Here is a 22,213-nt window from a genome sequence, read left to right on the forward strand (position 1 = left end):
CCCATCGACTGACTGAAGGTAGAGCTCTAAGTTAAAAATTAAACTAGGTTATATAATGTTGAATTATATTGGTTGTATATTTGATTTTGTGCATTCTCTCAAAGAGTTCATAATTCTTGGCAGTTTACCAAGTGCTTACCTTATGTTTTCCTGGCCCTTATTTCATTTAATAAACCACCAAGCTGGAGATTCCACAATTCAGATGTCATAAGATTATATTAAGGTCATTAAATAAATACTCAATGTAATCATCAGTAAATTACTTGTGGAAACAACACAGATAACAACAACAAGAGTATGCATTAGGCCTACTGAAGGACTGTCATGAAATTTTACCTATTCTTAGTGGCATCTATAATATGAATATTTGTACCCAAGACAGCTTAGTTGTCACAAAAGTTTAAGAAAAAAGACCAGAGATAACGTAGCTGGGGCAAAATATTTGCAAAATACATATCTGACAAAAGACTTGTGTCTAGAATACATAAAGAACTCCTACAACTCAAAGGAGAATAGACAAATACTAATTTTTTAAATGAGCAAACTATTTAAACAGATATTTCACAAAGGGAGACATACAAATGACCAATAAGTAAACAAAAAAGAAAGTGAAACAACAATAAGTAAACTAAAACAACAATTAAATGCCACTACATGTCCACCAGTATGGCTAAAATTAAAAAGATTAACAGCAACGAATATTGGCAAGGATGTAGAATAAATAAACTTTCATTCATTGTTCATGCAAGTTCGTAAAATGGTACAAGCACTTTGAATGAGATCCAACACTAAACCTATGTCTATATTATAACCCAGCAATTTCACTTTAGATGTTTATACCAGAGACATTATAAAAACTTATATTCAAAACAGACATGTACAAGAATGTTCATAGTAGCTTTATTCATAATAACTCAAGCATAGAATCAACCCAGGTGTCTATCAACAGGAGATCGGTTGAACAAGCTGTGATATACTGTATTCATGCAATGGAATGCCACTCAATAATAAGAGGGAACAAATTATTGATGCACACAACAACATTGGTGAATCTCAAAAACAATTACTGAGTAATCAAAAAAAGCATAAAATATGACTCCATTTGTATGAAACTCTAGAACAGGCAAAACTCATCTATGATTAAAACAACAAAAAAGTTATTTCTGGAAGGGTGAGAGTACTATGAAAGAACATGGGAGAACTTTCTGGGGAAATAAAATGCTCCATATCTTAATAGGAGTTGTATGAATATTTTTACATTGTATAAGTGTAGTGTATAAATTACAAGGTGTATAAATAGTTAAAACTCATTGAACTGTACACTTAAGGCTCCATGCATTTTACTCTATGCACATTTTATATAAAAAAGAATCATAAACAAACATTAAACTTTTGTTAAAGAGACACATGCTGTAGTAATTGGGGTAAAGCATACTGGTCCATGAAATTTACTTTGAAATGTATCAGAAATAGAATGTATTGATAGAAGGATAGAAAGATGGGCAGGTTGGATCGAGAAGATAAAGCAAAAGCAGCAGAATGTTGTTCGTATAATGTAGGTAATGAGTATATGAGTGTTCACTGCACAATTCTTTTAGCTTTTTATATATTTAAAAATTTTCATAATAAAATGTGGAAAAGAAAAAGACAATAATTACAACTTTAAGGAAGGAAAAAAACCTGTTAAACTCTATTTCCAGTAAAAAATGCCCTTCAAAATGAAGGCAATAAAGAAGTTATTTTGGAGAAAGAAGAGAATTTGTCACCAACAGTTTTGATCTACAAGAAATGCTAAAGGAAGGGGCACCTGGGTGGCTCAGTCAGTTAAGCATCCAACTCTTGATCTAGCTCAGGTCTTGATCTCAGGGTTGTGAGTTCAAACCCCATGTTGGGCTCCATGCTGGTTATGGAGCCTACTTAAAAAAAAAAAATTGCTAAAGGAAGTTCTTTAGGCTGAAGAGAAATGGCACCACATAGGAACGCAGATCTCCAGGCGGAATGAACAGCACCGGAAATTGCAAGTATAAAAGTAAATATAAAGACTACTTTTCTTCATTAATTTTAAAAGAAAACTGATTAGAGCAAAAAGAAAAATGATAACACTATATTATGAGGTTTTTAAATATATAGTTGAAAAGTATAAGCCAACAATAGCACAAAATAAAGGGGTATAAATGGAATTATAGTGTTGTAAAATGCTTACATTTTATGCAAAAGGGCACAATATTAAGTCTAAGTATATTGCACATGTTAAGGCTACAAATTGTAATCCCTACAGCAAAGCCTCACAGAATAATACAAAGAGATTGAGCTAAAAGCCACTACACGAACCAAATGAAATATTAAATTATTGGATTTAACCAAAAAAAGGTAGGAAAAGAATAAATAAAAGAAAAAATAGAAGACAATAACTGATAGTGCTAAATCAAACTATATCAATAATTACATTAAATGTAAATAGGGGAAGAGAGGCAAAAATGAAACAAGACAAAACCAGAGAGGGACACACACTATAAGGGACCCTTAATCTTAGGAAACAAACAGTGTTCCTGGAGGAGAGAGGAGTGGGAGGGATGGGGTGGCTGGGTGATGGACACTGAGGAGGGTATGTGTTATATAATGAGCACTGGGTATTATATGAGATTGATGAATCACAGACCTGTAACCCTGAAACAATTAATATGTTATATGTTAATAGAATTTAAATTAAAAAATTAAAAAAATATAAAAAATTAAAATTAAAAAAAAATCGGAAAAAAGTGTAAATAGACCACATGTTCCAACTGAAATTCAGAGGTTGATAGACTGGATAAAAATGTGAGACCCAAATATATACTGTCTAAAAAAGAGACACTTTAAATATAAAGACATTGATAGGAGTAAAAATCTGAAAAAGATACACAATGAAAACAGTCAGTTTTATAAAGCTGGTGTAGTTATATTTAAATTAGACACAGTAGACTTCAAAATAAAGAGGATTACCAGACATAAAGAGAAATTTCTCTAAATGATGAGTCAGTTTAGCAAGATGACTTAACAATGTGCTTGCCCAAAAGAGCAGTTTCATGAAAACTCTAAAAGAAGAAATAAATAAACACACAATTATAGTTAAAGAGTTTAACACCTCTCTCTCAGTAACAGATAAAACAATTAGTCCAAAACTCCTTGCAGGTAAAAATATTCGAACAACACAATCATCTTGACTTATTTGACATTGATAAAATAACACACCCCACACCAGCCAAATTTAAGTTCTTTTCCAGTGCACGTGGAACAGTCACAAAGATAGGCCACAAAATATGTCTCAGTAAATTTCAAACGATCAAAATCTTATAGACTATGTTCTCTGCAAACCTCACCAAAATTAAACTAGAAATCAATAATAGAATATCTGGAAGCACTATCGACATTTGTAAATTTAAAAACACACTTCTAATTGACCCATGGATTTTAAAAAATTGCAACAGAAATTAGAACATATCTAAACTTTAATAAAGATACAACCATATCAGAATTTGTGGAAAACAGTAAAAGCAGAGCTTCAAATAAAATTTATAGCTTTAAATGCCATATTATAACATTATCTTATTAGAAAAATGAAGGTTTAAAATCAGTGATATAAATTTCCACCTTTAATATAAAAAAAGAAGAGCAAATTAAACTGGAATTCAGTAGAAGAAAGGAAATGTTAAAGACAAGCAAAAAACAACAAAATAGAAAGCAGGGAAGAAAGAGAAAATTAACAAGTCAAAATTTACTTTTTTGAAAAGATTAATAAATCAATACACTGCTTAAAAAACAAAAACAAAACAAAACAAACAAAAAAGGAAAGTCACAGACTGGGAGAAAATATTCAAGATATCTATCTATCTATCTATCTCTGACAAAAGACTTCATCCATAATATATGAAGTTCTTCTACAAATAACAAAAAGACAGACATGATAAAAAAAAAAGCATGATGAGAGTTGAACAGACATTTCATAAAAGAACATACACAAATGGCCAGTAGCACATGAAAATGTGGGAAATATCATTAGTCATTAGGAAAATGCAAATTAAAATCACAGTGAGATTCCATTTAAAACCACCAGAATGGCTACAGTTAAAAAAGATTAATACCACCAATGTTACTGAAAATGTTGAGCAAATGGGACATTGCTGCATTGCTAATGAGAAGGAAAAATGGTATAGCCACTTTGGAAAAGTGCTTGACATTTTTTACTAAAGGTAAATATATATTTGCTGTATGATCAAGCAATTCTATTTCTAGACATTTGCTCAAGAAAAAATATATATACACATATATATATACACACACATATATATATATCCATGCAGACTTGTACAAGAATGATCATAGCAGCTTTCTTCATTATAAAAACCCAAACTTGATACAAACCAATGTCCATCAACTGAAAAAATGGATAAATAATTGCCATATTACTGAGTAGTAATAAAAAGAATTAACTACTGGTCTGCCACGATATGGAAAAACTTCAAAAACATGTTAAGCAAAAGAAGCCAGATACAAAGGAGTACATACTGAATGATTCCATTTATCTATAAATCAGGTAAAACTAATCTATAGGGGAAAAAAATTAGAATGGTAGTGTCTTGGAGAGGGGTGTAGGGATTGCCTGGAAACAAGCACACGGGCAATTTCTGGAGTGATGGGATATTGGGTTACATAAGTTTATGTATATATCAAAAGCCATTGACTTTTACACTGATTTGTATATTTTACTCTGTGTAAATTTAAGAAAAGAATTGCATACAAATGTGAAACTCTAGGATGTTTGCTTTTTGCAATGGTGTGGGCCCAGGCACCTGAACCTTTTTTTAACACTAATGGTGATTCTCATTTGGTACTACTTGAGAACCACCACTGTGTCCTCACTGCTGCTACCTTATTTCAGGCCACCTGCCTTCCATCTTGCTTTCTTGATCTGTCACCAACTTACAGCTAAAGAGACCTTGCTACTCAAGCTGTGGCCAGCAGACCAAAAACATCAGCATCCCCTGGGGGATTGTGCAGAATCTGAGACCCCACCCCGGATTTCACAAGATCCTCAGGGGAGCCTTATGCACATAAAAGTCTGAGAGGCACTGACTTAACGCCTCACAGAGGCATGGTGAAGCTTAAACCAAATATTAGGTGAAGGCACAGTGTCCAGAATAAATTGGTGATGCAGTAAAGCGTGCCTATGTCTTGATGGACATGGAAGGGGGAAGAGCGCAGGTGCCCAGACAAGAAGAAAAATTGTAATGGGGAAAAATATGCTCTCAAAAGTTGATGTTTCTTAAGTCACATTCCAATAAATATGGGTGCTCTGTGAATTTGCAAGTGTGCGGGCAACACCGAGGGGGTGGGGTGGGGGAATAAAGCCTCTTCTCAAACTCAACACCCAAAACACAAATAATCAAGTCAAAAAATGGGCAGAAGACATGAACAGACACTTCCCCAAAGAGGACATACAAATAGCTAACAGACATATGAAAAAGTGTTCATCATCATTAGCCATCAGGGAAATTCAAATCAAAATCACACTGAGATACCACCTTACACCAGTTAGAATGGCAAAAATTGACAAGACAGGAAACAACAAATGTTGGAGAGGTCGTGGAGAAAGGGGAACCCTCTTACACTGTTGGTGGGAATGCAAGTTGGAACAGGCACTTTGGAAAACAGTGTGGAGGTGCCTCAAAAAATTAAAAATAGAGCTACCCTATGACCCAGCAATTGCACTACTGGGTATTTACCCCAAAGACAAAGATGTAGTGAAAAGAAGGGCCATATGCACCCCAGTGTTCATAGCAGCAATGTCCACAATAGCCAAACTGTGGAAAGAGCCGAAATGCCCTTCGACAGATGAATGGACAAAGAAGATGTGGTCCATATACACAATGGAATATCACTCAGCCATCAGAAAGGACGAATACCCAATTTTACATCAACGTGGATGGGACTGGAGGAGATTATGCTAAGTGAAATAAGTCAAGCAGAGAAAGTCAATTATCATATGGTTTCACTTATTTGTGGAACATGAGGAACAGCATGGAGGACATCAGGAGAAGGAAGGGAAAAATGAAGGGGGTGGAAATCGGAGGGGGAGACGAACCATGGGAGACTATGGACTCTGAGAAACAAACTGAGGGTTTTAGAGGGGAGGGCGTGGGGGATGGGTTAGCCGGTGATGGGTATTAAGGAGGGCACGTACTGCATGGAGCACTGGGTGTTATACAAAAACAATGAATCGTGGATCACCACATCAAAAACTAATGATGTATTGTATGGTGACTAACATAACATAATAATAAAAAAATAAAAAATAAATAAATAAAACCTCAAATTTCCAAAAAAATTACTGAGAACAACAGCATTTGTTTATAAGTAGCTCTCCTCTAGAAAAGGGATCAGCACTGATAACAGTGATGGAAAATATTGAAACATAAACTCTATCTCCTGAGAGTGGGAGCAGCCTAACAGCGCATTAAGATTGAGCAAGCTTGTCACCGTTTCCGCTTTCCTCTGATCTTCCCCCATCAGGCTTTGTATCATCGTGGCTGCTCAGCTGTCAGTCACCAGCTCTGTCACCAGCTGTCAGACACTGGGGTCACCAGTGTCCACATGTGGCTTTGAATATTTATTTATTTATTTCCCCCAAGTATTATTTCCAACAACTACTGGACTATAACTTAACCAGTCCTCTATCTTGAGAGAGAAAAGAATTAAAATTATTAATACTGAGGAACAAGGACTCTGAGCATGTGAAGTACAGACTTTTCTATTTCTCAAAAGTGTGGAATGTTTGTCTCATAACAAAAGGGGAAGAAATCAGTATGCTGAAAATATATTTAGTTTCACTAAAACAAAACTATTATTTAAAGCATAAGTTTTTCATGGTTGTGAAGCCACATAATGTTTCATTCTATTTTTGTTCTTTATGGTGTTTTTGGTTTTATTAACATGTTAATGTGGTCTGTACTTTTAAAAATTATTTGATACTCTGTAATTTTTAAAATTACTATTTGATGCACTGTATCTCAGACTCGTTAAGCAGCATTGGGTCAATATAATGTTATGCTTTTCATCCCATGGGATAAAGAATTATCAGGGCTTGGAAACCCCCATATGCTTTGCTGTTACTCCCAATCTGAAGCCGATGAACAGGAGGAGCGGGGGGGGGGGGCGGTAGAAGAGTAAAATCTAAAACTCCTAATTAAAACAATTAATATTACCCAGATTATCAGCCAGAATGTAAGGAATGGGGAACTTCCACCTGGTGTTAGGGTCTCTCAGGCCGTTTCTGGGGTTCTGTGGAAATAAGGCAAAGATGGAAACAATGAATCGTGGATCACTACATCAAAAACAATGGAAGGTGAGTCCTCCAGGCTCCCTGGCCTCCTCCTTCACTAAACTTTAACACCACAAACAACCTATCATACAATTCAAACAATAGTGTTTGTATTCTGATTACAAAAGCAAAACAAGTTCATCACAGACAACTTGGAAACTTCAGGGAAATTATTAAGAACAAAACTTAAAGATCTGCAATTTCCAAAAACTGAGATAGCCACTTTAAACATATTGGTTCATTTCGTTCTCTCATTCTTCACTTACTAGGAAAAGTGGGTGAACAAGTAATGTGATAATTAGAGATTCTTTGTCCTGTGTGCTAATTTTTCATCTGTTTTTGTCATCATCAACCACAGTGGAGGCCCTTGTGGGTACAGATGATAGATTAGATTCTTTCATGTCCTCCACAGTGCCTAGCCCAGGGCTGGACACAGCAGAGCCTCCCAGTTCTAAAAAACAGCCAGTTCTGAGGAATGTTACTGTGTCCTTGGCAGGTACTCACTCGCAGGAGGATGTCTCCTTGAAAGAGGTCCAAGCCCGCAGCTAGACACAGATTAAAAAAAAAAAGGAAGAAAGAAATATTTGAATGAGCATTACTAAAAGGCATTTCTCATAATAAAATTAATATTTTCCATTGTAAATCTTGGCTTGTTAATCTTTGGTCGAAGTCTTTTGGAAACAATGCAAAATTCTCTCTAATTGAGTAAATGTAAATAGCCCATGAATATCACGTATTATCACATCCTGTCTTCATTTTGGAATAAGAAAACTTGTCCAAGAATCTTAAAAGTAAGAAATGAGTTAGAAGAGATCTTTTGGATCGTTGACTCCAAACCCCTCGTGCTTTAGGGGGGCACAAGAGTGTCTTGAGACAGGAAGTAATGCACACGAGGTGGTCAGCAGTTGAGTGGGCTTAAGAACTCCTGACTTCCTATCCGGGGCCCTTTCTGCTATTGTTCCATCCTTCTTTGCGACTCTAGGTAAATGGGTTGGTTTTGCTCTGTCCCATGAAAAAACAATGGTACCCTCCAAAGCCAAGCTCAAGATAACGCCCTTGCAATAAAGACCAGGCAAATATGGATAGATCCACTCAAAAACTGTATCTCCAAATATCTGCTACCAGGAGCTTAGCATAATAAACTTTCCTCCCTTATGGTATTCCTTGATTCTGGCCACGTAGTGTTTTTGCAAATAGGATTCTTAAAAGGGAAGATCCTTGTGGGAAAAATTTATGAACACTTAAAAGAATGTCTCTTCTTATGACAACCTTCATGTTTGACAAACAGCCTTCCCTGTAAATCACAAAATACTTCAAACAGGGTCAGTGGATCGTACTTCATTCTGAGAATAGCACCTGATTTACAGCTGGGAAATCAAGCTAGAAAGTTATCACCACAACCTCACATGGTAACAGAGGTCTCATTTGGCAAAGCTGAGGGCTCATTCATGGTAAATGACCCCACTGGGGTTTTAGGTATTGGGAGAAGCCGTGGTTTCACTTGCTAATGACTAACTAAATCATCACGATCCCTATCCCCATGCCCATATTTCTTAACCTCCATAAACCTAAACTATGTATATAATAGCAGCACAATTAAACAAAGACAAATAGCATTGATATGACTGCCCCATGGGCAGTAGGAGCCAGGTTTTGAATTGCTTTTTCAGTAGGGGTAATATGTGCCCATCTATCCACACTCTGGCTCAGGCTTGTCATGAACAAACCCATGCATTTTCTGACACTGGCCTGGATTTGGGATGGAGGTGAGAGCTGGGCTATTCTAGAGTGATATGAACAAGCTCATTCAGACCTTGGCCCCCAGGTTGGTCAGTGTAGATGGGCTCATGGAGGGTAAGAGAGTGCAGCAGTAGGGTGGGGGGAACACTTCCCAAAAAAGCATATATCCATTAAAAATAAGCCTCAGGAAGGGTACCTGGGTGGCCCAACTGGTTGGGCATCTGACTCTTGATTTCAGCTCAGGTCATGATCTCAGGATTGTGGGATCGATCCCCCTGTCCACAGAGCCTGCTTATGATTCTCTCTCTCCCTCTCTCTCTCCCTCTGCCCGCCCCCCCCCCCCGTTCATGTGGAAAAGTACATATGCACACTCTCTCTAAAGAATAAAAATTAAAAAAAAATAAGCCTCAGGAGATTCTCTAACCAATTTGCTCAGGCAGCATATACTTATTAAGCACTTAATGTGTGCTAGACTTCATTCTACATGCGAGGGATATAGCAGAGAATAAAACAAAGCCCTCAGGGACGTGACATTCTTGACTGGGGAGGGAGGAGAGACAAACACATAAATGTTGAGTAGCAGATGGTATAATAATATAAATATATTATTTATACTTATATAAATAATATATAAGAGAAATAATAATAATAAAAGAACAGTAGGGGAGAAAAGTGGTGAGGGGTAGGGGGTTTGATATTTTATAAAGGGCGGTCAAGGAAGGCCTCCCTGAGGAGGTGGCATTGAAGCAGAAATCTGATGGAGTGGGGAATAAAGGAAGAGTATGGAGGGCAAAGGCAACAGCAAATAGAAATGAGGCAAGGGGCGCCTGGGTGGCTCAGCTGGTTAAGCGTCTGCTTTCAGCTCAGATCATGATCCCATGGTACCCGCTAAGCAGGGAGCCTGCTTCTCTCTCTCTCTCATTTTCTCTAATAAATAAATAAATAAAATCCTGAAAAAAGAAAAAAAAAGAGGGAGGAAAGCCTTGATGTCTTAGAGCAGCTTTCCAAACTTTAGCAAGAGAATCTCCTGAGGGCTTGTTAAACCCAGACAGCTGAGCCCCACCCTCAGGATTTCTCAGTCAGCAAGTCTGGGGCAAGGCTCAAGAATTTTCACTTCTAACAAGTTCTCGGGTGATGCTGATGTTGCTGGTGGGGGGACCACACCCTGAGACTCACCTCTGTAGAGGAATAGCTAGGGGGTCAGGGTGGCTGGAGAACCCAAGAAAGTAGGAGGAAGAGCAGTAAGAAGTGAGATTAGATGGCTGGCCAGGGTCAACTCATCTCAAACTTTAATGTGCAGGGAATCAGCTGGGGTCAGTCAACATGGAGGTGCTGATTCTGTAGGTCTGAGATGAGACTGAAGATGCTGCATTTCTAGAAAACTCTTAGGTGGTATAGGTGATACTGGCCTGTGGAACACACCTTGGGAATCAAGGTTCTAGGGCTTTTGTTCTGTGTTGGACGAGATGTCAATCAGTACTGGCCAGTGTTGAAAGACGAAGGTTGGATAAGAGAAGTAACATGGCCTGAATCCTATCAGAAGGAGAGTTCTGTCCACTCTGAGGAATAGCCTGTGCGGGGTGAGGGCTGAAAGACAAGAGCAGTTACAAGGCTGAAAGAACCTGGCCAGACCAGATGGCTTGGAGAGGAACAGGAAAAGAGAAAGTGTTGAGAAGTCGCAACCCATGATATAATTTGATGGTAGACCTAATAGTATTTGCTGATAGATGGTGTGTACCTTGAGAGAAAGATAAGACTCAGAAGTTCTGAGCCTCCAGATCTAGAAGGGGGGAATTGCTTTTACTGAAATGAGAAGACTGAAAGCAACAAATCTTGGGGTAGAAGGTTAAATTGTGAGGCATGGAGAGAAGACAGGGGAAAAGGTGACAATTCCCTTTCTGTGATTTTTCCTGAACAGTTTTTGTGATATAGGATCTGGCTCTGTGGCCAACCCTAACAATCCTGGTAGCTGGGTTGGAATGACCTAAAAAAGAGAAAAAAACCCACATGGTAAAATTTCTTCATCGGAGTCATAGCTCAGAGGGAGTGGTGGAGAAGAAGCATAAACAATGATTCTAAGGTAAAAGAATTCTTTGGTCTAGACAAATTAGGATGAGATCGTAAATCTCATTCTAGTCCCAGCCCTGCTTTAAACTACAGCAGATTCTCTCGAGTCCATATACCTTGATTGCCTGACACTAAGGAGAGATAATTTGATGCCTGGCTCTGAAGTCTTGGGGCCCATTCACCCATTTACCTTGCCAAACTATTTCTATAAAACCATTTCAGGATTTTCCAATTATGTATCAATGAGTCTGCCTTCCCTGTAAATGAGAAAAAGCCACAGAAGTTCATCCCTTAGGTATGGGTCTTTTCAGTTGTGTAGGCTTCAAATAGCACTGAGCCCAGCCATCTGGGCAGGTCACGCCAACAACAAGGAAATTCCTGTCCCTTCCTGCAAAATGATAACTGTCCTTACTCTACTGCAGTATTTGACAAATAAACATGCAATTGATAGTAAAGCTTTTGTAGACCGTAAGCTGTTTAAGATCATGAATATCTCTGCTGCTTGCCAATCCTAACCAAAGATACCCAGAATGTAAAGGCTTCTCCCTCATTTTAGAAGCAGGATAAGAGAGAGAAAAGAGATGATAACCCAGCTTCTCTCTCCTCTCAGTAATGGACCAGACTGATGGAGTTCCTCAAGAAAAATGTTTGTAGACAAGACATTGAAATGGAAACATCTTTACACTCTTCCCTATGTCCTGAGCAAACAGGTGTTAATGAATATGATGCACCAGTAGAAAGGCTAGGGTTTTCCCCCCACTAAATGTAACCTTAGGCATATACTACACATGTATACATACATATATATACATGTGTATATGTAGCAAGTGGAATAATCATCCACTTTTCTTTCACTTTTTTTCAAAATGGAAACAAGAAAACTGACATTTTTATAAACAAAAATCATGTGATGTATTTCTAGATCCATGGAGTACTCACTAGTTCCTCTAGAAAATTTGGTACAACCATCATTCTCTTTCCACATTTCCATTTTTCAGAAACTCTATAAATTCTAATGAATCTATCTAACCAATAGATATTTCTCCCCTAAAGTTACCCAGTACCCTATCATGAAAGCAGGAGCTTTACAGCAATTGTAGCATAAGATTTAAAATTATTTCAAAGCATTAATAAGGCAGAAATTGAACCCACCTAAGTTGATTTCTGAAATATCCTTCTGTTCATGAAACTCTTCATCATGTACTGTTAAAAGTAGGAAAAAAATTGTTACTGATCTTGCTGAACAAAAGAAAGTTCAGAAACACTCTGCGTTTCAACTGATTCTTACCATTTCTTTCAGAGAGATGCTTAATCTGAAAGAAAATAAACATACAGAAAATACATAACATATACTAGAATTAATATTTCTAAATATCCAGAAAAGCAGAACTCTACTTACTGATACAGCTGCTATGTGGGCAAAAAACAAGATGAAAGAGAGAACACAAGTGGATTTCGTCCAAACCATTGTTGCGAATGAACAGACTTACCAAAGACACATTGTGATAAATACCTTTTGGACCTTGCCCTGGCTGTCATCTTAGAAACTTTGACCCTCACATATGTACCGTGGCGTTAAAAAAAGTAACCAAAGAAAATGTCATTAATGCTTATAAGGACAGATACCAAGTTTAACATAAAATCTCAAGCTCCCCAGACCTGGGAAATGTTTGAAAAGGTTAATACTGACATAAGCATATAAAAATCGGTAACATTTCTATACACCAGCCATAGCATTCCTCTACAGCAACAAAAACTGTTCATATAACAGATATAGGATCCATTTCACAATAGAAATAAAAATAATCTATAAAATAACCATAAAGTACTTAAATCTAATAAAGAATGAATAAACATTTTATGGAAATATTTTAAGGCAATTATCAAAGGACATAAAAAAGAAAAAATATATCAGTTCAAATAACAATGAAGTGCCACCTCAAGCTCAGCTTGTCATAAATGAAGAAGGCTGGCCATACCAAGTGTCAACAAGAATGTGAGGAAACAGGAAATCTTACATACTGCTGGTAGACCAGCAATCTGACGCTATCTCATAAGTTGAAATGTGCATAGTTTATAAGTTAAAAAGTCCACTTCCAGATATATAGCCCAAAGAAATATACACATATGTACACAAAGTACCATATAACATTCATTGTGGTATTTTTTTGTAATAGGAAAGAACTAGAAAAATGTATTCATACTGGAAGAAAAAATGGGGTATATTCAGCCATGCACAGATAAATGTTCAACAATCAGTTCTCAGAGTGAACAAGACTTTATGTGTAGTGTTTGCTGATTTCTAGGGTGTAAATACCCCCACTGCGGTCAATTTCAAGCTACCAACATTATGTTACTGAATGCAGTACTGGAGAGAGGTACTGCATGTATTTATACACCCTCCAACTCTTGCATACAAGAGGTATGAGACTCTTTGGTGTCAGAGCACTCTTCAAGGTCCAGGGCTTGCCTAGCTCCACCTCAGACCTACTGTGGGGGCAGATGGGCCAGTCCTGTGGTCAGAAGAGCACTTGCTGTCAGAAAAGCATTTCCCAATGCAGAACGTGGAACTTCCTGAACTATAAAACTGGAGGCATGACAGCCAGGGGCCAGCCTCGGATGGACTGAGGAAATCTGTGATGGCTTCCTTTCCACTATAGCCACAGACCAGGAGGTTGTAAGATGGTGTAGAGAGCATCTCCCACACTCACCAACCATGGGAAGCCACCAGTGTTCTCCAAAAGAACCTGAACTTGCCCAGCAGCTAACATGGCTTACGTCAGCCAATACAGTCTTAATGATTAAAAAATGGGTGGGGATGGACTTGATAAACATCAACTTCATGAGAATAATTGGCTCTGAGCATATGGGAGGAAAAGCCAGGAGACTTTTACTTCTTAAATATAATTAAAGGACTTAATATCTGTTCATTCTGGAGCCAGGAAGTAGGGGTTTAGGGCTTCACTATTTTGTTTTCTAAAGAAAAGGGCAACACTCTTGCCTTGGTACCCCTCTTACTAAATCTCAGATGTTAGTTCTTCAAAGAGGCAGTCGTGGGGCTGTTGAATTCTCTCCTTTTCCCTGCCCCCTGATATGCTTTTATCTTTCCCTTCCTTCTTAAACTTACCTAAATGATATACTGTAACAACAGCTTTGGAGTCAGATGGACAGGAATTTAAATCCCACTTCTGCCACTGATTAGCTGGGCCATTTTGAGCACCTGCTTTCCTTGTGTAAATTGGACAGTGGTGCCTACTTAATGGGATTAGTGTAAGGATTCAATGAGATAACCTGCATAAAGCACAGGTTCCAGAGACATAGGAAGTGTGCGGGCAACTATAGCTCTTTCTATCCACACACACTGCCTTCTGGCAAAAGACAGGCAAGAAGAACACAGTGCTCAGCACACTTCTTGCTCAGCCAAACGTCCACTGATTGGGATCATAGGTCTTCAAAAGACATAACCTGCCCCAGGTGATTTTCTTTTTTATGATCTTGACTCTGGGTGTTAATTAGTTACCAGTTATTTGCAATCCTAGGCACTTTATGTCCCGGGGTGTCCAATGAACAAGGCTGGAGTCTTAAGTCCTGGGTTTGAAGAGTTTATGGCTTTGCAATTCCAAGATAGATTAGGCACTCCCCGGGGCAAGGGCCATGTTTTATTTTCTGTACCTGTCCCAGTGTCTAGGACACAGTGGGCACTTAGTAATCATGCTGGATGAAATACAGTAAACTATAATTTTCTTTGAAGCTATTAGATATTGTGGTTTGCTTTGATCTCAGTGAGGACATTTTACAAACTGACCAACTGAGGAAGTAGTATGAAGACTGGAAGAGAGAAGTCACTGGCAGGTGGGCAAAGGAAAGCCCTTTCCTGTTGTCAGGCAGGCTCCAGCCTCATAAAAGCTGAGGCCAGGACCCCGTCCAGACTGGCAAAGTCCTATCCCTCCAGGCTCTTCTCAGGGATGTTCTCTGCCCTCTGCTTTGTCCCCTTGCCACTTTCTGTTTCACTCACATGGCTTGCCCTGAACAGACTATCAGACCACCAGTTAACCTCTGACACAACCGCCTTTGCTGTTCCTCCGGGTGATCAACATTTAACAGGAGCTCAAAGGCATTTAGAGCAAGAGTTGGCAAACTTTTTCTAAAGAGGGTTAAAGAGTAAATATTTTAGGCTTTGTGGGTCATACGGTCCTTGTAGCAACCATTCAACTCTACTGTTGGAGCAGGAGAGCAGCCGTAGATAATAATATAAAGGAATGAGCATGGCTGCATTCCAATAAAACTTTATTTACAAAAACAGATAAAGGGCCACAGTTTGCTGACTCCTGGGTTTTAGAGAACAGACACCCTAGATGGCAGAGATTGGGATAACAATTATAACGGAAGTAGCGGCAGCTGCAACTGACATGTACATAGTTTTTCCTGTGGGCCAGACACTGCTCTGAAGATTTAAAGTGTAATCACACATTTAGTCCTCACAACAATTCTACTAGCAGGCACTACTATTATGCTCTCTTTAAAGATTAAAAAACTGACACAGAAAGATTAAGAAACGTGCCCAAAGCCACAAAACTCCTGGCAATGCTCCTAGAATACCACCTGAGAGGCAGCCTTCTCTACCTACAACTGGCCCCAGCAGCCCAGGGGTGAGGCCTCTGACACCAAGCTCCAACATGGAGGCCCCATATTCCATAGCATCCATCTCCAGCCATTTACTAAGAAGACTCAGCCCATAGGAAAACAGTTCTCAAGCTATATAGCGTCTTTCAACATCCCCTGGAAAGTGTGTTAAAGTACAGATTCCTGGGCCTGGAATTTGGAAATTCTAATTCAGGTCAGGGCTGAGAGCCAGGAATCTACATTTTCAATAAACATCCTCATGATTCCCATTGCAGGTAGTCTATGGAATACACTGTGATAAACAGGGCTCTAGGGAGTTGATGTTAACCAGATGCTTCCACTCTGTGCTTAGTAGTTAGCTTACCCCCAGTTCCTTTTTTATAAGAAAATCAAAAGATTGTAGCAGCCTCCAGTTTCCTAGTGGGGACATATAAGACATTAAGAGTTAGAAAGATCTTCAGTACAGAAATCCACTTCAGAACACCTCCAGGAACAGCCTCTCTGGGGACCAGCTTGAAAACTCACATTTTTAATAAGCATGAGGGTGAATCCTACATGGAAAATGGGAGACCCACTGACCTTTACAGGCAACTCCATTTTGCACTGCACCAAGACCAATTCTAGCGGCCTCCATTGGAAAGCCAAGCAGAGACTTCCTAGTGTCCTGGGCACTGAGATCCCTGATAAGGTCCTCTCCATGTCCAGGTGGGCATTCAGTGGGTTTGGCTTCAGCTTTTCTTCCTTTATAGGACCTAAAGAACATCTGGTCACCCATATTTCATGCTGTGGGGAATTATCAGACAAGAGGCTTACTTCATTGTTTGCCAATTCTTTTCCCACTTATTGAGCCCTCATAGACTACTTGCCATTGAAACAGACTCAGCAGAGAGCTACAGGATTGCCTCCTGATTTTAGGAAAAGTCTATAACCTCTGCTAATTACAAGGGTCATCACTGCCCAAGAGGCCAAGTTCGGCATCTGAGAGGAAGACCAAACACATGGGAACTGTTGAGTAAAAGGAAGACACAGTTGGGAATGGGCTTTCCTTTGAAAGGAAATGTGATTCTAAAGAGAAAGAGGTCCAGCTGCTTTCTACTGTGAAATGTCAAAACCAAAACAACTGAGCAATAAGTTTGATGTCTTTTATCCAAGGGAAAACAGTCCACAGATTGGGGGAGCACTATGCCTCATAAGCAGTGGAGTGCTCTTCCCAAGGGATTTTTGGCAAGAACGAGTTTTATAAAGCATTAGAAGCAGCAACACAGAAACAGGGCATGATCAACTGGGGTGGCATATCTGACCTTATTTAGAAAGATCAGGAGCAAGGAAATAAGTATAGAGCCCCGAGTTGGCTTGGCGTTTGGGGATTGGCTGACTGGATACACTGCATTTCTGGTCAAGGGGAGCACATAAAGGATCACAGAAGTTCGGTTTACTGATGTGGCACCCTGAACAAGAGTGGCTCCATCTAGCCTTGGAAATTTATTTCAACACTACTGTCCCCGAAGTTAGGGTACAAAGAAGCAAGCTTAAATTGCAAAAGGGACATTTAATTATTAGCTACAAAGACCTTCCTGGTCATCTGAGGATTCTTGGACTCTTAAGCATTTTAAGGACTGAGACAGTTTAGTCATAGAGAATAATGCCAAAGCTACAGGCTGGGGTGAGGCAAGCACCAACAGATGAAATTCTTCAGAGAGAGATGATGTTGGAGAAAGAATAGGTGGGGCTTGGTCTGGGGATTTTTCTTTGTCCTGGGAGAAGTCATTCAGTTTTGAGGTCATTTAATGGAAGCAAGATGATGGTAAGTCACACGTGTAACTTGATCCAGAGAACAAGAAAGCTAACCCTCTTAGAAAACAAATGGGAATTTGCAGCAGATTTTTTCATGCAAGTGGCCAGCAGCTCTGTTTAGGACCAGCTGCATTACCTGACACCTTAATAGAAATCTGAATTAGCACAGGGGGAAGGTAATGGGAGGGTTTGTGTGGGGACATTATTGGAAATTCTGAGGGTCATTAGTCAAAGTAAGTAGACTAGCTGAGAATATGAGCAGGTCTGCTCACATTCATAGGCTGAATCAAATTTGTAAACATAAATTCATCTTCTAATCACCAATGATGAGAGCAGGAAGACTACCGTGGCAGCCACTTTGCAAAACACACATGAGGACAGCTCTGCACAAACATGCAAGCAAGTTGCCAGTCACTGACGGCCTGTGAATGGATGGACTAAGTGATTCCACATAATAGGAAAGGAAGAACGTTAGCCACCCCTTGGGTTTTTCAGTTGAATTTCTGGGAAGAGCAGTTTGCTAACTGCCTACAAAGTTTCCTACCTTGAATGCCATTTCTTCTTATCTAAATAATATGATAATAACCAGATGACCTATTAGGCACCGATGACCAGGCAGGCCCTGTGTAAGATGCTTTACATAAGCCATTTCATTAAATTCTCATAACAATCTCATAAGGTAAGAATTACTGTCCTCATTTTACAAGACTAAGCTCAGAGAGGTTGTGTATGGTACCCAGAACCTGAAAACTATCAAAATGAGTTTAATGATGTGGTTCTTTTTCCAGGGCAGTCTCCCTTCTCAGTTGATTAGCTAGACTGCCATATTGTGTTCATTCATTCATTTGTTCATCCACGCATTGTCCACACATTTTTTTCTTGAGCACATCCTTTGTGCCAGACATCATGTTAGGCATTGGGGGAATAGCCATGAATCAGACAGACACTCTCCTTGCCTTCATGGAGCTTAGATAGAGGTGAACATCATGGGAGAGTCAAACATCCCTCAACATGTTAGTAGATACCAAAGTAAAGATGGATCAGAGGTAAATAGATGAACAAATTGTGATGTATTCATAAATCACAATAGACTTCTAATAGAATAAAATAGAATGCACAATAAAATACTGTCACCATGGAATACTACTGAGCAATAAACAAAAACACTTGGACTACTGGCACATACAGCAACATGGATAAATCTCAAAAGCATTATGCTAAGCTCTCAAAGTCGGATACAAGACCATATGCTGTATGATTCCACTTATATCAAACACTGGAAAAGGCACAACTATAGTAACAGAATCCAATTCGGCAGTTGCCAGGGACCAAAGGGTGGGAGTAGAAGGAGACTGACTATCAAGGACAAAAAGAAACTTGTGAGCTAATGAAAATATTCTGTATCCTGTGCTGGTGGTCACGTAACCGTGTAAACTGTCAAAAACCAAGGGATCGTACGCTTAAAATTGGTAGATTTTATTGTATGTAAATTATATCTCAATAAAATAGACTTAAAAAAATCAGGAACTCTGGGGTCCACATCCCACCTCTTCCACGAATGTACTGGATAACATTGGGCAAAATACTCAATCTATGTTTTGGTTTATTCTTTTATAATATGGGGCTAGTGAGACTTGTTCTGCCTCTTTTATTACTATGTCAAGAGAATTTTAAATATGGAGAAATGTTTTCCCATGTATCAAATGCTTTGTAAAGATGTACTTTAACTGTTATTGTTTCTGCACTGAGGACTATGCTATCTCCATATCAGAGGCCTAGAATGAGTTTAATTTCATAGGTTTCATAACAGCTTGGGTTTTGATCTTGTAAGAAGGGCAGCTTCTGAGGCTCAGATAGGGTTTCATGGTCCTGGGTCCACATGTTTTAGAGAAGACCCAACCATCTGCTTTGGATTTGGACCATCAAATGGCTGAACAAATGGAAACAACATGTTCTGAAGCTTTTTCCCAATCACCACACATCCCTACATGATTAACAAGTCCATGTCCCCTGTCTGGCCGGATGAGAGACAAATGCCGAGGGTGGATCCATGGATCCTGGTCACAAAACCAAATAAGCAACTGATGGCTGGCTGTATGTTTAGAAAAACTCTTGATTCTTATCCATAACATAAAGTAAATCCTTATCCAGGGATTTATCTCTTTACTGCCAGCTATTTTCCTGAAGAAACAGAAATGTTTTATTCTCAATTCTGAAAGCAATACTCATACTACTCATTTTTATTTTATTTTATTTCATTTATTTTTCGGTTTAATATGTGACTGATTATTTTGCAATTCCATGCACTAAGAAGGAACATGAGTAGCACAGAAATCCAGCTTGATACAGCAACCATCCACCTGGTATTTGACCCACTTACCAAAACCCACTTGGGTCCATGGTGGACGCCAAGGAGAAAATCAAGAAAAATATTGCACATTTTTGTCCTCAAGGCCCTTAAGTTTAGCTTTTCATGGGAGTTCAGCCTTTTCATTTACTAGGTCAGGAAAAAAATGTAATAACATGCCCATTATGGAGTATTTAATATTTAAAATTTAAAAATACATTAAAAAGAAAAACATTACCACAAATCCCACTTTTTAAAAAAACACTTATATATGTATATTTTATAACATAAATTTTTATTCACTTAAATTTTGACTATCAGGTCTTTCAAGGAAACAGTGAGTTAGTATGTCATCTATTTTTTTCTAAATTACCGTTCTTGAGAACGTTTATTGGTGCTCAGTCTTCCCTCAACAGGCTCCCACCAATGCACTGCCCCATCAAAAAAAACTGGGGGCCCTCAAATGCCTCAGCTTTTTAAAAAATAATGTTTATTAAGTTTTCTTATAAACTTAATTTGTAGTTATAAACTTAATTAGTAGTTTATTTTATAAATTTAGTAGTTATTCAATATAAAAAAACTCAAAAACACCATAGGAAAATGTTAACTTTAATCCCACTACCCAAAATAATCATTGTCAGCATCCTGGTATATGTCTTAGAATTTTCTCCATGCTTTTTTTTTTTCATACAAATGCTAGTTATATTACATTCATAGCCTGCCTTATATATGTTTACCCATGTCAGTAGATATTCTTTAACAACATGCTTTTCAGGGGCTACATATAATTCCACTGAATGGATATACTGGAGTTAACTTACCAAGTCTGTGTTGTGGATATAGAGGTTATTTTCAGTTGATTTTGCTTATCACAGTCAATGCTACAGTAAATATCTTTGCATTTGCAATTGTATGTACTTTAGGTTATTGCCTTAGAACAAATTCCAATAAGTGGAATTGTGAATCAAATGTATTAAGCTGTTTTGTTTTTTAAAGGAATGTAATTTTAAAATGATCTCTAATTTCCCCACCTTCTGAGAGCATGTCACAAAGGGGAAGGTGGTTTGAAGTCCTTTAGCCAAAGATCCTAAGAATGCAGAATTAACTCTTTAAGAGGGACACAGGATAGGACTTTTTAAGGCAGCATAGGGAGATTCTGAACTCACCTCCTCCTGCAGACACACTGAATCTACAACTACATATGGATCAAGTCCCTCTGAAAAAGACTTAAAAACTAGCAGAACAGCTCCTCACAACAAACAGTAAAAGGGCTACCTCCAGATGGGTAGGAGTGACAGAGACACGGTCTCACCTAAAACCCCACCCACAGTGTGGCAACCCACAATCAGGAGGGGTCTCACAAATTCAGAGCTTCTCCCTAAGAACTGAGGGGTTCATGCCCCACATCAGACACCCCAACCCTTGGGACCTGCAGTAGAGGGATGAGTCCCACAAAATATCTGACTCTGAAAACCAACGGGGGCTCGCGCTCAGGAGACACATTTCTTAAAGGGTTTGTGCACAGACTCACTCACTGCAGAGACAGGTGCAAAAGCAGCATTTTTGACAGGCACCCAGACGACATGTGAAGGAGATCCATTTGCTGTTCTTAAAGCATCTTCCAGAGGAGTAGAGATCTGCTGATACTCTCTGCAGGGATGGGGCACTGCCAGGAATCATTTTTGTGTTGTCCCTCTGTCTTGATAGTGCCAGTGGACGTGCGCTAGCCCTGCGTTCTCCCACAACCTTGGTCAAGGTGGTGGGCATGTGCAGCCCACACAGGGGATGCTCCTTGATTGCCTGGCTCTGGTGGTAAAGGTGCTTGTGTTCCTGGGTCCCAAGGGACTGTAACTGTAATTAGAGAGATAGTTTTTGTGAGGCTAATAACCCCAGAGCACTACATAAGCAGCAGACTAAAAATATATCCCCTTTTCTCTGAAAAAGGCCTCTATACTTGTCTTAGAGCTTCAGCCTAAGAGGTAGAATTCAGGTTCTCCAGATACCTAGAGGTCATGGAGGAACTCTCAGGGAAAACAGGCTGGGAAATGCCATGTCTGTGCTCTCCCTTGGCCTTGCTCCAGCTCCCGGTATCTTCTAGAAAGGAGCTTTTCACCCAGGGATGCCCCCAGAGCTCTGGTCTGGAGGCCAGCAGAGGTTACTACTGCAGTCCCACAGGACTGTATGTATTTGCATACTTTATTTTTTTATTTAATTTAATTTTATTATGTTATGTTAGTCACCATTCATTACATCATTAGTTTTTTATTTCATTTTATTATGTTATG

General features: G+C 38.9%; 1 protein-coding gene across 1 annotated transcript in view; it reads right to left on the reverse strand.

The window, feature by feature from the left end:
* MEP1A (meprin A subunit alpha) overlaps positions 1-12,632 on the reverse strand; it is a 39,214-nt gene extending 26,582 nt beyond the window's left edge. The window contains exons 1-5 of the mRNA XM_028097844.1: positions 12,564-12,632; positions 12,453-12,477; positions 12,317-12,367; positions 7,862-7,902; positions 7,242-7,317 (exon numbers count right to left, since the gene is read on the reverse strand). Coding sequence (XP_027953645.1) covers positions 7,242-7,317; positions 7,862-7,902; positions 12,317-12,367; positions 12,453-12,477; positions 12,564-12,632 — 262 coding nt within the window. The remainder of the gene's footprint in view (positions 1-7,241; positions 7,318-7,861; positions 7,903-12,316; positions 12,368-12,452; positions 12,478-12,563) is intronic.
* Positions 12,633-22,213: the final 9,581 nt, after the last annotated feature.

The sequence above is a fragment of the Eumetopias jubatus genome, unplaced genomic scaffold, assembly GCF_037043125.1.
Source record: "Eumetopias jubatus isolate StellerSeaLion01/CBP00866 unplaced genomic scaffold, mEumJub1_p1.0 scaffold_6, whole genome shotgun sequence".
Classification (NCBI taxonomy): domain Eukaryota; kingdom Metazoa; phylum Chordata; class Mammalia; order Carnivora; family Otariidae; genus Eumetopias; species Eumetopias jubatus.